The sequence below is a fragment of the Callospermophilus lateralis genome, chromosome 14, assembly GCF_048772815.1.
Source record: "Callospermophilus lateralis isolate mCalLat2 chromosome 14, mCalLat2.hap1, whole genome shotgun sequence".
Lineage (NCBI taxonomy): Eukaryota > Metazoa > Chordata > Mammalia > Rodentia > Sciuridae > Callospermophilus > Callospermophilus lateralis.
The window spans coordinates 59860279-59874978 of record NC_135318.1 but is presented as its reverse complement, the minus strand read 5'-3'; the positions used below and the strand labels follow the sequence as shown (position 1 = coordinate 59874978).

The window sequence follows — 14700 nt, the reverse complement described above, 5'->3', positions numbered from 1 at the left end:
CGTGAAGTTAGCCAATTCCTAAAAGAACAAATGTCTAATGTTTTTTCTGATATAAGGAGGCTGACTCGTAGTGAGGTAGGGAGGGGGAGCATGGGAGGAATAGATGAATTCTAGATAGGGAAGAGGGGTGGGAGGGAAAGGGACGGGGCAGGGGATTAGCAAGGATGGTGGAAAGTGATAGACATAATTATCCAAAATATATGTATGAAGACACAAATTGGTGTCAACATACTTTACATACAACCAGAGATATGAAAACTGTGCTGTATATATGTAATAAGAATTGTAATGCTTTCCACTGTCACTTATTTTTTTAAAAAATCAATTTTAAAAAAAGGGTAAACCAATCCAGATATTAACTGATTTCTAAAATCTAGGAAATCTTAGATTAATACATACCAAACTCTGAAGAAAACAGATGCCAATCAAGAATACTGTACCTAGCAAAATTAAGCTCCAGAATTGAAAACGAAATAAAAACCTTCCACCATAAACAAAAGCTAAAAGAATTCACAACTAGAAAACCTGCACTACAATAGTTTACTGAGTACTAAACTATTTCATGAATTAGAAATGAAAACCAGCAGAGGGAGGACAGTCTATCAAAAGGAGTATCAAATTCAAGTTAAATTAGAAATAAATCAAAACTTCAGGGAATAAAAATCATTAATAATATTATTATTAATATAATAATTTAAATGGAGTAAACTCATCCATCAAAAAGCACAGGCTGGCAGGTTGCATTAAAAAAACAGGACTCAACAATATGCTCTCTCCAAGAGGCTCACCTCACAGGCAAAGACATGCACAGATTAAAAGTAAAAGGATGGGGAAAAAATATCACTCACAAGAATCTCATAAACAAGCAGGGGTTTCTATTCTCCATATATCAGATAAAGTGAACTTCAAGCCAAAATTAATCAGGAGAGACAAAGAAGTTCACTTCATACTGCTTAAGAGAATCATAGAACAAGAAATAATAATCATAAATATTTATGCCCCAAACAATGGAGCATCTCTATACATAAAAGCCTTCTCAATATCAAGAATCAAAGAGGCCACAATGCAATAATACTGGGTGATTTTAACACACCTCTCTCATCACTGGATAGATCATCCAAACAAAAACGATAAAAACAATCTACAGAAATAAAAAATACAATTAGTAATTCAGATTTAAAAGCATATATAGAATATTTAAAGCATCGATGACTGAATACACTTTCTTCTCAGCAGCACATGAAACATTTTCTAAAAAAGACCATATGTTAGGCCACAAAGCAAATTTAGCAAATATAAAAATACTATCACCCAGAGAATAAATAATACACTACTGAATGATAAATAGAAAGCAGAAGAAAACAATGATGAATTTTTAAAAAATACATAAAGGTAAGTGGGAACAGTGATATAACATATCAAAATCTCTGGGACACAATGCAGGCAGTACTCAGAGGCAAGTTCATGGCACTGAGCTCACACATTAAAAGAAAGACACTAAATAAATAATCTAATATTGTATCCCAAGACCCTAGAAAAAGAACAATAAATCAACACCAAATTCGCAAGAAGAAATAATTACCATTAAAGCTGAAATCAATGAAATTGAGATTTTTTTAAAAATTAAAAAAAATCAACTAAACTAAAAGTTTGTTGTTTGAAAGTATAAACAAAGTTGGTAAACCCTTAGCCAAAATAATCAAAAGAAACGGGGGGGGGGGGATCAATTATTAAAATCTGTTATGAAAAAGGACATATAACCACAGACACTGCTGAAATACAGAGGATTATCAGACTTCAAAAATTTATACTGCATTAAGCTAGAAAATCTTAGAGACACTGACAAATTCCTAAAGACATATGACCTACCCAAACTGAATTAGGAGGACATTGAAAATTTAAACAGATCAATTTTAAGTAAGGAATATGAAGAAGCCATCAAAAGACTACCAACAAAGAAGAGCCAGATGAATTCTCAACAGAGATCTACCAAATCTTTAAAGGAGAATAAACAACCAATCCTCCTCAACATTTTCACAAGATAGAAAAGGAGGAAATCTTTCCAAATCCATTCTATGAAGCCAGAATCACCTTGATACCAAACCAGACAAAGATACATCAAGGAAAGAAAACTTCAGATCAATATCCTTGATTAACCCAGATGCAAAAATTCTCTTAATAAAACACTGGCAAATCACATACAAAAAATATTTTTAAAAGATAGTGCACCATGATCAAGTGGGGTTCATCCCAGGGATGCAAGGATGGTTCAAAATACAAAAATCAATAAATGTAATTCACCACATTAGAAGACTTAAAGACAAGAATCACATGATTATCTCAATAGATGCAGAAGAAGCATTTGACACAAATACAACATCCATTCATGTTTACAACACTCAAAAAACAGGAATAGAGGGAACACACTTCAACATTGTAAGAGCTATATAAGACAAACCTAAGGCCAACATAATTCTAAACAGAGAAAAACTGAAAGCATTCCCTCTAAAAACAAGAATGAGACAGGGATGGCCAATTCCACTACTTCTATTTCAACATAGTCCTTAAAACTCTAGCCAGAGCAATTACGCTGAAAAAAGGAAATTAAAGGGATACGAATAGGAAGGAAAAGAACAGCTCAAACTATCTCTGTTTGCCAAGGACATGACTCTATATTTAGAAGACACAAAAAATTCCACCAGAAAACTTCCAGAATTCAAATGTATTCAGGAAAGTAGGATGTGAAATTAACATCCATAAATCAATTGTGAATCTATACACCAATGATGAATCAGCTGAAAGAAAAATTAGGAACATAATCACATTCACAATGGCCTCAAAAAAGGGATCAATCTAATAAAAGAGGTAAATTCTATGAAAATTACAAAACACTAAATAAAGAAGTTGAAGATGATCTCAGAAAATGGAAAGACCTCCCACGTGCTTAGACAGGCAGAATTAATATTGTCAAAATGGCCTTACTACCAAAACTGCTATTCAGTTTCAATGCAATTCCCATCAAAATTCCAATGATCTTCTTCCTAGAAATAAAAAAAGGCAATCATGAAATAAATCTGGACAGAGGCCAGAATAGCTAAAACAATCCTTAGCCAGGAAAGTGAAGCAGATGCATCACAATCCCAGCCCTTAAAATATACTACAGAGCTACAGTACCAAAAACAGCATGGTTCTGGCACCAAAAGAGACAAAAAGACCAATGGAACAGAATAGAAGACACAAAGACAAGCCCACAAAAATAAAGTTATCTCTTACTGGACAAAGGAGTCAAAAACATACATTAGAGAAAAAATTAGTTATTTTCCAACAAATGGTGCTGTGAATAAAGGAAACTACAGGCAGCAAAATGAAACTCAATACCTACCCTTCTCCCTGTACAAAACAAAATTCCTAGATGGATCAAACACATAGGAATTATACCAGAAACTCCGCACGTAATAGAAGAAAATGTAGGCCCAATACCTGCGCATACTGGATGAGGAAATAACTTCCTTAATAAAATTCTGAAAATGCAATCAAAAAATCAATAAGTTGGATGGAATCAAACTAAAAAGCCTACAGAATGGGAGAATATCTTTGCCACCTGCACCTCAGATAAAGCACTACTTTTCAGTATACCTAAAGAACTCAAAAAGCTTAACTCCAAAAAACCCAAATCATCCAATCAATAAATGGGCAAAGGAACTAAACAGACATTTCTCAAAAGAAGAAATACAAATGGTCAACAAACACATGAAAAAATGTTCAACATCTCTAGCAATTACAGAATTGCAAATTAAAATTACACTGAGATTACATCTCCCTCCAGTCAGAATGGCAGTTATTACAAATACAAGCAACAATAAGTGTTGACAAGGATGTGGGGGAAAAGGCACACTCTTATATTGCTAGTAGGACTCTGGGAAGCAGTATGGAGATTCCTTAGAAAACTTGGAATGGAACCACCATTAGACCCAGCTATACCACTCCTCGGTTTATAACCAAAGGACTTTAAAACAGCATACTATAGTAATGCAGCCACATAAATGTTCACAGCACAAAATTCACAATAGCTAAATTGTGGAACCAACCTAAATGCCCTTCAAGAGATGAATGGACAAAGAAACTGTGGTTTATACACACAATGGAATATTAGTCAGCATTATAAGAGAATAAAATCATGGCATTTGCAGGTAAATCAATGGATTAGAAAATATCGTGCTAAGTGAAGTAAGCCAATTCCAAAAAACAAAAGGATGGGGTCAAGAAGCAATATTCAGTAGATTAGACAAAGGGGAATGAAGGGGATAGGAAAAGGAATGAATCTGACACACCTTTCCTATGTATATATATGAACACACCACAGTGAATCTCACCACTGTGTACACCCACAAAAAATTAACTTTAAAAAAATAACTATGGCCAAGCGCAGTGTCGCATGCCTATAATCCCAGCAGCTCGGGAGGCTGAGATAGGAGGATGCTGAGTTCAAAGCAAGCCTCAGCAATCATAAGCACTAAGCAACTCAGTGAGACTATGTCTCTTAATAAAAATACAAAATAGACCTGGATGTGGTTCAGTTGTCCAGTGCCCCTAAGTTCAATTCCCAGTTAAAAAAAAAAAAACCTATGGGTAAATGGCAGAAAGATCAACAGAGGGAAGGGAGTGAGGTGTGGGGAAAGGGAAGGAGAAGGAGAGATACTGAGGTCTGATTTTGAATAAGATATATTCCATGCTTTTATAATTATACCAATATGGATTCTATTGTCATGTATAACTAAAAAGAACCAATAGAGTAGAAAAAATATTCTAAAATATAGATAAGAAAGTAACTTTTACATTATAATTATTGACTAAATTTTGTTTTAATTTTTTTAATTTAAAAATATCAGAGAGAGGCTCAAGTTGTGGCTCAGCGGTAGAGTGCTCACCTACCATGTGCAAGGTCCTGGGTTCAATCCTCAGCATCACATAAAAACAAATAAATAAAATAAAGGTATTGTATCCGATTACAACTAAAAAATAAATATAAAACAAATCAGAGAAAGTGCATTTCATCAAAACTAAAAATGCTGTAGTTCAATTAATACCATCAAGAAAGTGAAGAAGACCCATGACTTAGGAGAAAAAAAAAAAAAAAGTGTAAGCAGCACACCTAATAAGAGACTTGTACACCCAACATATATTTAAAAAACACTCAATAAAAAGATAAATAACCCAATTAAAAAATGGACAGAGGATCTAAACTGACATTTCTCTAAAGAATATCCACAAAACACCAATAAACCCAAGAAAAGATGCTCAACATCTTTAACCACTAAGGAAATGTAAATCAAAACCACAGTTAAGATATCTCTTAACAACAACCAGAGTGATTGTAATCAAACAGACAGGAATAACAAGCATTGTTGGGATGTAGAGAAACTGAAATCCTAATATTACTGAAGGGAATATAATATGATACAGACTTTAGGAAACAATTTAGCAGTTTCTCTAAATGATAAACACAGTTCCAGGAACCAATAAATAATTTTACTCCTAGCAAAAAGAAAGAAAAACTCCATACACAAAAGCTTGAACATGGTTTTCATAGCAGCCTTATTCCTAATAGTCAAGTGTTTATATCTATTCTATCAATTATGGAATGGATAAACAAATGTGATACATCCATACAATGGAATACTATTTTCAGTAAAGAGTACCAATTCTTGCTATAACATGGATAAACCTTGATAACATTATATAAGTGAAGCAAGTCAGTCACAAAAGACCGCTAACTGTACTACTGCATTTACCATGAAAATGTCCAAAATACGCAAATTTATAGAAAAAGTGGATTAGTGGTTATGTAGGGCTAGGGGTGTTGAAGAGATACGGGTTTCTTCTGGGGGAATGAAAATGTTCTTAAATTGTGGTGATATTTGCACAATCTTGTGATTTGTACACTTTAGATGAGTAAATTGTATGGTGTGATATTTCAACAAAGCTTTTATAATAGATAGATGGCTTTAATTTGCATTGTAAATACATCATTTTCCTTCCAAAGCTCTAAATATTTGGAGGTCTAGATATTTATTAGTTGTACTTATTATCTAACTGAACACAAAAAAAAGTAAAGGAGTCCTTTCTGGTCCAAGACATGAAGAGCTTCATCACTCCTATCCTCACAATGTAAACTTATTTTTCACAACTCTGGAGGCTAAAAAGTCCAAGATGAGAGTGCTGGCATATAAGGGTTTGGTGAGGGCCTATTCTTCATACACAATGCTGTCTTACTGTGTATTCATATGGTAGAAGAGGAAAGAAATCTCTGTGAGGTCTTGTTTATAACTGACACCAAAAAAGCCCATATGATCCAATTTCCTCTCTAAGGCTTCACCTCCTAATACTATCACCTTGGGAGTTAGGATGTCAATATATAAATTTCAGGGTATAGAAGATCCCCATAGCTGGGGAATGAGATTGATCAAATTACATTATGTGCATGCATGAATACAGTATACTGAATCCCTCTGATATATATAATTACAATGCATCCATTTTAAAAAGTTAATAAGCAAAGTCATTTGATAAACATTTTATATAACTGGAAAGAAAAAAAATTATTTGAGCTAAAGAGGACAAGAGTGGATGCATATAATCTTGTAGAAAGGAAACTGAGGGGGATCAATTCTGAGTCAGAAAGTAAGATTATCTGCTAAGAGAGGAGGCAAGTGGCAGAAGTAGGTCAGGGGGGGTTGAGGAAGGTGGCTTAGAAGACTTAGAATTTATGTTAAAGTCAATATGAGATGGAGCTGACTGAGTAAAAGGATTGGCAAGTAATTCTGAGAAGTAAGCTAAGGCTGGAGATAATGATTTTATACTGCTATCAGCCTAGGGAAGCCTAAAAACCTAAGGGGCTATTGGTGTTAGCCCTGCAAACCAAAGGTCAGAGAACCTGGAGTTCTGATGTCCTAGGGAACATGTCCCAACTCTCGAGAGAGAGTACAAATTTGCCTTTCCTCTCCCTTTTTGTTTAATCCAGGCCTCAGCCAACCAGCAGGACCCATACTGGTGAAAGCAGATCTTCCTTACTCCATTTACTTATTCAAATCTCCTCCACAGACACCTTCACAAACATAACCAGAAATAATACTTTATCAACTATCTAGGTATCCCTAATCAAGTTGCTAGAAAATTTATAGCAAGGTATTTTTCACAAGCTAACCATAAGGAAGACATTTACTACCTCCTTTTTCTACATACCTGCTAAATGTTGGGTAGTCTTTGGCACAGTATCAAGAGACACCCTCAACATTCTGAGATTTGAAGCATGGTAGTCTGACTCTCTGATTGGCTCATGAGGAACAAATGGAGGCAAAACAGATGAAAAAGACTCACAAATGCTCAGATTCGAATGAACTACCTAGGAAAAGAGAAAAGAAGAAAAGATTAATTTCAGTCTTCACCTGTTAAAAAACAAACCTCATTATTATAAAAAATGAACTCATAGTAGTCAACATTTACTTATAATCAATATACTCAGCTCTGCTGAAATCATACACATTCATATATACTTAATTCATATATATTCATATATTGTTTGGTTTGGTTAAAGTCTGAGAAGATCTACAAATCATCCTGTGGGTTTAAAATCTGCCTTATAGAATATTACAGATAGTAGGCCCAAAAGTCTTCTGTTACCTAAGTTTGCTCCTTATAATAACCACCATTAAAATATTTGAACCATGGTATTATTCTTGACAAGCTCAAGAATTTTCTTAAGGGGAGAAGTGTGCTGTGGGAAAAAAAAGAGTAAGAAGTACAGACAGAACAGTAATATTTCTAGACATTCACAAATATTTAGAGGAAAAATCAGAGCATCAAAGAACTACAAGAGTGCTAATTTATCAAACCCCAAAAGTCCTCAAACTTCATGAATCAAAAGTAGCTGGGAGCCGGGCACAATGGCACATGCCTGTAATCCCAGAGGCTCCAGAAGCTGAGGCAGGAGGATAGCAAGTTCAAAGCTAACCTCAGCAAAAACGAGGCACAAAGCAACTCAGTGAAACCCTGTCTCTAAATAAAATACAAATAGGGTTGAGAATGTGGCTCAGTGATTGAGTGCCCCTGACTTCAATCCCCAGTATCAAAAAAAAAAACCCTAGCTGGGAATATAAATTGATAATGAAGTAAAAGTTAATTGCTGAAAAGAAGTCCCTAATGTTTTAGCAGATCCAAATATTTCCTTGCTAGAAAATACAATCATTATTGATGACTTTAATACATAAACATGTATATCTTTTCACCAAATTCAGAGTATACTCACATGAAAACATATACAACTTTTACGTTTTGTAAGTCCCTAAAAAGATTGGTCTAGTTATACCCTCTCAGGAAGGCGTGTAAAAATGCACATAAGCACAAAGTGTTCTATCCTCTTTTATCATTTTTGTCAATTCTCAGGAAGTTGTCAGGGTGTGAAAATGAATATTCTATATCTACTACCTATACAGTTTTCTCTAGATTAGTAGGTCTCAAATGAGGAAGATCTTGCACCTTGCAAAGGGATATTTCACAAGGCCAGGAGACATTTTTCACTGTTACGACTTGGAGAGAAAAGAATGCTGCTGATATCTAGTGAGTAAAGGCCAGAGATGCTGCAAGACATCCTAAAATACACAGAATAAACCCCCTCAAGAAAGAACTACCTAATCCAAAATGATGATGCTGCCAAGGAACCCCGCTCCACATATAGCACTGTTTTCAATTATCCCACTCCTAAGCAACTCTTTTGAAATACAGTTCATTAATATAAACATATATGATATACATAGATACTGTATGTGTATTTAACAGTAGTTTTTCACCTCAGCTTCAAAATATAAAAAGAAACTTCTTCTATCATGATGTTGACTTCAATAAAAATTTCATTATAGCAAAGCTTCAAAACATAGAACTATTAGAGAAAGTAATCCAAAATAAAATGTAGAGTGAAATAAGATGGGAAGTATTGAAAATATAAAAACTTCATTACTAACTGAAAATTAGAGGAATCAGGATGAAAATCTCAAGATTTGTTTTGTTTCCCACACTTAAATCCACAATGAAAAAAGAAAGAAAAATGATGAAGAAACTAGAAAAAGTGCTAATATTTCTATAAGAACTTAGGAAGTCAACTTTCATCTGATCAGTCTGATTATTTTTATATAAAGATGAAATTGAGACGATGATAATCTTCACAAGAAAACGTCATGTAAAATACCATAAGGGCATGACTCAAGGCAATTAATATTAGGAACCAAAAAGAGATGATACCATCTATACAGAGACAGGCATTTAAATCTTGAGAAGAAACTAGGTGTACAAGCAGGTAGTGAGGGAAGGAAAGGGAAGAGAAGGGAAGGGAAGGAGGAAAAGAAAAAAGGAAGGGGAAGAAAGAAAACAAACCTAAGAAGGGGAAGAAAGAAAACAAACCTAAGACTGAACCTTATGTAATTTTTTGAGTTAACCAAAATAAGTGATATTAAAATCGTATTTTATTACATACTGCTCTCAAGAACAAGGAGAAACTTGTTACACACACACACACACACACCAAGCAGCATCTGACAGTGAAAATGATAGAAGAGTAGGAAACCACTGGTAACAGACAGGCACCATAAGTGCTCTATACCTTACCTTATTTAATATAGAAATATATGGGATTGATTAGATCAGGAAAGTCAGCCTCCAAAGTCATTTGCTCAAAGCACAAGGTTTAAGAAAGTAAATGAACTAGATTTTTAAATTTTATTTATTTATTTATTTGTTTATTTTTTAAATATTTATTTTCTTAGTTTTAGGTGGACATAATATCTTTATTTTATTTTTATTTGGTGCTGAGGATCGAACCCAGTGCCTCACATATGCCAGGTGAGCAGGCTACCACTTGAGCCAAATCCCCAGCCCTTATTTATTTTTTTTTTTAATTTTATTTATTTATTTATTTTTGCACTACTGGGGATCAAACTCAGGGCTTGAGCATGCTACGCAAGTTCTCTATCATTGAGCTACACTTCTATATCCTTATCCTTAAAAAATAAATTACTGAAATTTGACCCCAATCTTTATGCCCTTTTCACAGCTTTAAGCTATATCACAAATAAGTAGCTACTCAATCACTTAGAAGAACAATTAGTAGATATCAAAGTAAGTAAAGGAGTATGAATGACTAGTCTTAAGAGACAGATGAGGAGAGCAAGGAAAAAATCCAAAGAGTAGGCAAATCCCCTGAATGCATGATGAGCCATACAGAAAGAGTACTATCATATCTGGTATGATATGATTTCTTTTTCAAAATAAAAATACTTGAATATTCTAATACCTATTTCAAGGCTTGTACACTGATTGTTTCTTGGCCTTTTTTTATATATTTTTTTTAGATGTTGATGGGCCTTTTTTGCTCATTTATTTATATGTGGTGCTGAGAAGCAAACCCAGTGCCTTACACATGCAACCACTCTACCACTGAGCCACAAACCCAGCTCCAACTTCTTAGCCTTCTGGCTAAGATCAAAACCAATACATTGAAAACCAGCAGAAGGAAGCACAATCATTTGAATGTCCCTGTAAATGCATCTAATCTTAACACTGTCCCAAAGACTTGCTGCTGCATGACATGAATTAGGATGCCTCAAGATAAAAGGCCTATGAGCTCCAAAAGATGCTCTTTCCAAGACACCACAGAAATTACTAGGTCTTATGGTTTATAAAACATAAACATTTCTTTTATGCCAGCCTCCAACAACTTAATGGAGCATATTGATGGATATGAGATGAAGACCAGGTTACAAGTCACCCATTAGTGTTACGGGATGTTTAATAATAGGTCCTTTACTTTCATTATCATCTTTTCACTAAAATATTCCTTTACCCAACAATAAGAAATGTCAAAGAGAAACACTTACAGGCTTTTCAAAATTGCTTTCCTCCTCAGATAGTAGTTGTGAAGTATGTTGCCAGGGCAGAGAGCTATCACAAAGATCATCAAGCAAATTCTCTAAAACTTCCAGCTCACCATACTCACCAGTCAAATCATGTTGATCACATGTCTAGAAATAGTAAAAAGCAAAATAAAGACAAATACAATTTCCTGAAATAATACCTGAAAAGACCATGTTTCCCACAACTATCATTTTTTAAAAAATTTTGTTTTAGTTGTAGTTGGACACAATACCTTTATTTTATTTTTACGTGGTGCTGAGGATCAAACCCAGGGCCTCACATGTGCTAGCGAAAATTCTACCGCTGAGTCACAACCCCAGCCCCCCAACAACTATCATTTTATTGTGTCTCACCTCTCTTTGTAGGTCAGCAACACTTTCACTGCATACAACATCATTTTCGTCTAGGCTACAGCATTCAGTATCATTATCCATAGTAATGTCATCAGAGTCAGCCTTCTCCTGCAGTTCCTCTACAAAACAGGAGTCATTTTGCATAACTCTATGTATGGTAAAAATGGACTCAGTTCCCACAGGCCAAGGTATTTCCCCTTGGTCTATATCAGCTTTCAGCAATGTCTCTTGGCTGACTACAATTAATGACGCATCATCAGTCAGTGGTAAAGCACCTAATGACTTTGCATCATACGCCACCGAGGTTGCTGAAAAGCTGCTTCCTACAGCTGCAAGAGGACCTTCAATGACATTACTAGAGTTTACATTCTTACCCAAATTATAGTCTAAGGAATCAGCAACTTCTTCAAAGGTTTGCTGCTTTAAATCTTGTAAAACCAAAGAATCTGAAGTTGATACTTTCATTGAATAAATAATGTTTGAAGATCCTACCTTCTCTGCAAGGTCAAGAGCAGAAACAGACTTTATCTTCCCAGTGGGAAGAAATGGTTCATTGCATATATCATGCTGAAATACAGCTGATTGTGTTTTGCCAAGACCAACAGCCTGGTCATAAGGTTTTCCACTTAAAAAAGCAGATGACTTAAGCTCTGGAATAACAGAAAGTAGCTTAATAAACATTTTCTGAGGAGAATTAAGGGGTGATTTTAAATTTGGATACCAACATAGGGAACTATTATCATCATCATTTTTATGCAATAATGGTTGTGAAACTTCTGGTTCAAACTCCCCAGAAGTAGACTGATAATTTGGAAACTTAAGTGTATCAAACAAAGAGTTTTCATCAATATAATTTAATGAGGAAAGATCTGGACTTTTTGATTCTCTCTTGTGGCTGTCATCTGTTAAAGACTTACTGATGCCATTTTGGATTTCACTTACTATACTCACTTTCTCAGAAGGCTCAATAGAGGCAATAACTGCCTCAAAGGCTACACTTTCAGTAGCAATGACATTTTTCTCACCAAAAGCAGATGTTTCTTTTTGGTTTCTTTCCTCTTGAAAATACAGTTGTACTGATGTCTCATCCAAGTTGGATGCAGCTGTCTGAAGGGGACCACCAGAAGCCTCCATCTTAGAGATATCATGTCCTCCAGAGAGTATATGTGCTTCTGAAACTTTTACAGAATTATCAGGAACTACAACATTCCCAACATACTTTACATCTAAAGATCTGGGATGCACCTCTGAAGATAGCAAATTATTTGTAGACTCCTTTTGTTTAAAACATTGAGATAATTCTTTCTGCAGACCTCCTTCAGTTCTTTCATATCCTTCCAAAGAATTCACCTTTTGTTTCACCTCATTCTCAGCAGAAGAACTTAAAAACACACTCTCAAAATTATGACTATCTGATGTCAAGGGAACTGCTTTTCCTCTTCTTTCCAACAAAACTCGCAAGAAAGAATATGACATTTTATTATCATAAGCAACTTCATGTGGAAAAGAAACATGGTCCTTATTGGTTAGACCTGGTTCTGTCTCCTGTAAAGGCTCCTGTTCCCAATGCACATGTAAACCAGAAGCATTAAAACTGTCACTTCTTTTAGGAGCTATATTTTCTTCACTAATATCAGATAAAGTTGAAACTGAAACTTGATCTTTATCAGCAAAATTGTTTCCTGGCTGCTGTATGTCTTTTTGTGTCTTCCATGACATATATGAACAAAGAGCATCATAATTATCAGAATCTTTGGGGATTTTCAGTTCATCAACAGTGTTGGATGAAGTATTCTCTTTATTATTCTCTTGTTCAGGAGATAAAAAAGAGCGCTGAGACCCAATGGCTGTGCTACCTGTAAGTACATGCTGAGATACACTAAAGCAACTGTTAACTAAGTCTGAAGATACTTCTGAGGTAGCCTGGTACAAAGCTTCACTAACTTCCGATGGCCGAGAAAACCATTCAATGTCTTCAGTCTTATCAGGGATTCCTCTGAAAATATATAATCATATATAAATAAGTAATACCTTAATAATATTTAATTTTTAAGCACTAAAATAAAAATACAAAACTGATATTTCACTGATATCAATTTTATTTGAAAGTATGTAAAAAAACAAATTTTGAATTCCATTAAAGTGGCTAACAACAGAATAAAGCAAAATCTTTGTAAACACAAGGTGAACTACTGAAACTATGATCCTGATATTATCTCAGACTTCTCCTAAAACGAAACAGAATCTGATGTTCATATTATCAAAAAAAATTTTTTAATGAAAAATTCAAAATAGTCTTTTTAGCTTTACTATTTTAAATATTTAGTTTATCACCTACCACGTATTAATTCACTTACCAGTCTTTTTTATTATTGTGAAAACCATTTCAAGAGATACATTCCCAAAAAAATACCATAGTAACTTAATCATAGGTCGACAATCAAACGTGTAGAGAACACTTTTCAATAAAGTTATTAAAATTAAATATACAGCACAAGGGCAGAGCTTACTTTTTACATTCTACGCATCTACAGTGTTGTTTGTTTTGCAATGCTGGGGATCAAACCCAGGACCTCGCACATGCTAGGCAAGTGTTCTACCACTGAGCTATAACCCCAACCCAATATCTATAGTTTTTAATTTAAGGTGGATTTTTCTTTCAGTTCTAAAAGCAGAATAATTATATTCTTGAATAAGTTTAATTTTGTTTTAAGGAATTCCAGACTTTTTTCCCATTATGATTACTCTAAAGGACTTTGGAATATGTTATAAAACTTCATATTCACAGACAAGGTAAAGGGTTGGGATTGGAGCTGTTGTTCAATGGTAAGTGCTCACCTAGCACATGTGAGGCCCTTGGGTTTAATCCTCAACACCACATAAAAATAAATGATAAGTAAAATAAAGGAATTGTGTCCAACTACAACTGAAAAATAAATATTTTTTAAAAAAATAGAAATACAAATCATTAAAAAAAGAGATTAAGTAGGCAGATTCAATACCAATTGATCAAAATGAGAGTGTAGAACAAGTAATCTAGAAATGAATACTTTTTTGAAGAATGAAAGTAAGAAGAAGGGAAGAAATGATGGTAGCACATGTATGAGAAAGTTGATAAAAAGGAAATTACAGTGTGCCTTATAATTAAAATATGCCTTAAATACTAGAATACATTGGAAATTATTTTAAAATAAACTAGTCACCTGGCACATCTCTACACACACATTACCATGCCAAATTAATATACACATTTACCACCTTACTACCACCTTCAGAGTGTGTACTAATATCTTACCTCTAATTCAAAGTCCTGCCTTGGCCTGAAGTCATAAATATTAGAAAAAACTCATGATAAGAGTAGAAAGGGTAGAGGAAAATAAATAAA

At 34.3% G+C, this 14700-nt stretch overlaps 1 protein-coding gene across 1 annotated transcript in view; it reads right to left on the bottom strand.

The window, feature by feature from the left end:
* Alms1 (ALMS1 centrosome and basal body associated protein) overlaps positions 1 to 14700 on the bottom strand; it is a 202822-nt gene that overhangs the window by 139340 nt on the left and 48782 nt on the right. The window contains exons 6-8 of the mRNA XM_076833468.2: positions 12848 to 13311; positions 11316 to 11461; positions 7243 to 7333 (exon numbers count right to left, since the gene is read on the bottom strand). Coding sequence (XP_076689583.1) covers positions 7243 to 7333; positions 11316 to 11461; positions 12848 to 13311 — 701 coding nt within the window. The remainder of the gene's footprint in view (positions 1 to 7242; positions 7334 to 11315; positions 11462 to 12847; positions 13312 to 14700) is intronic.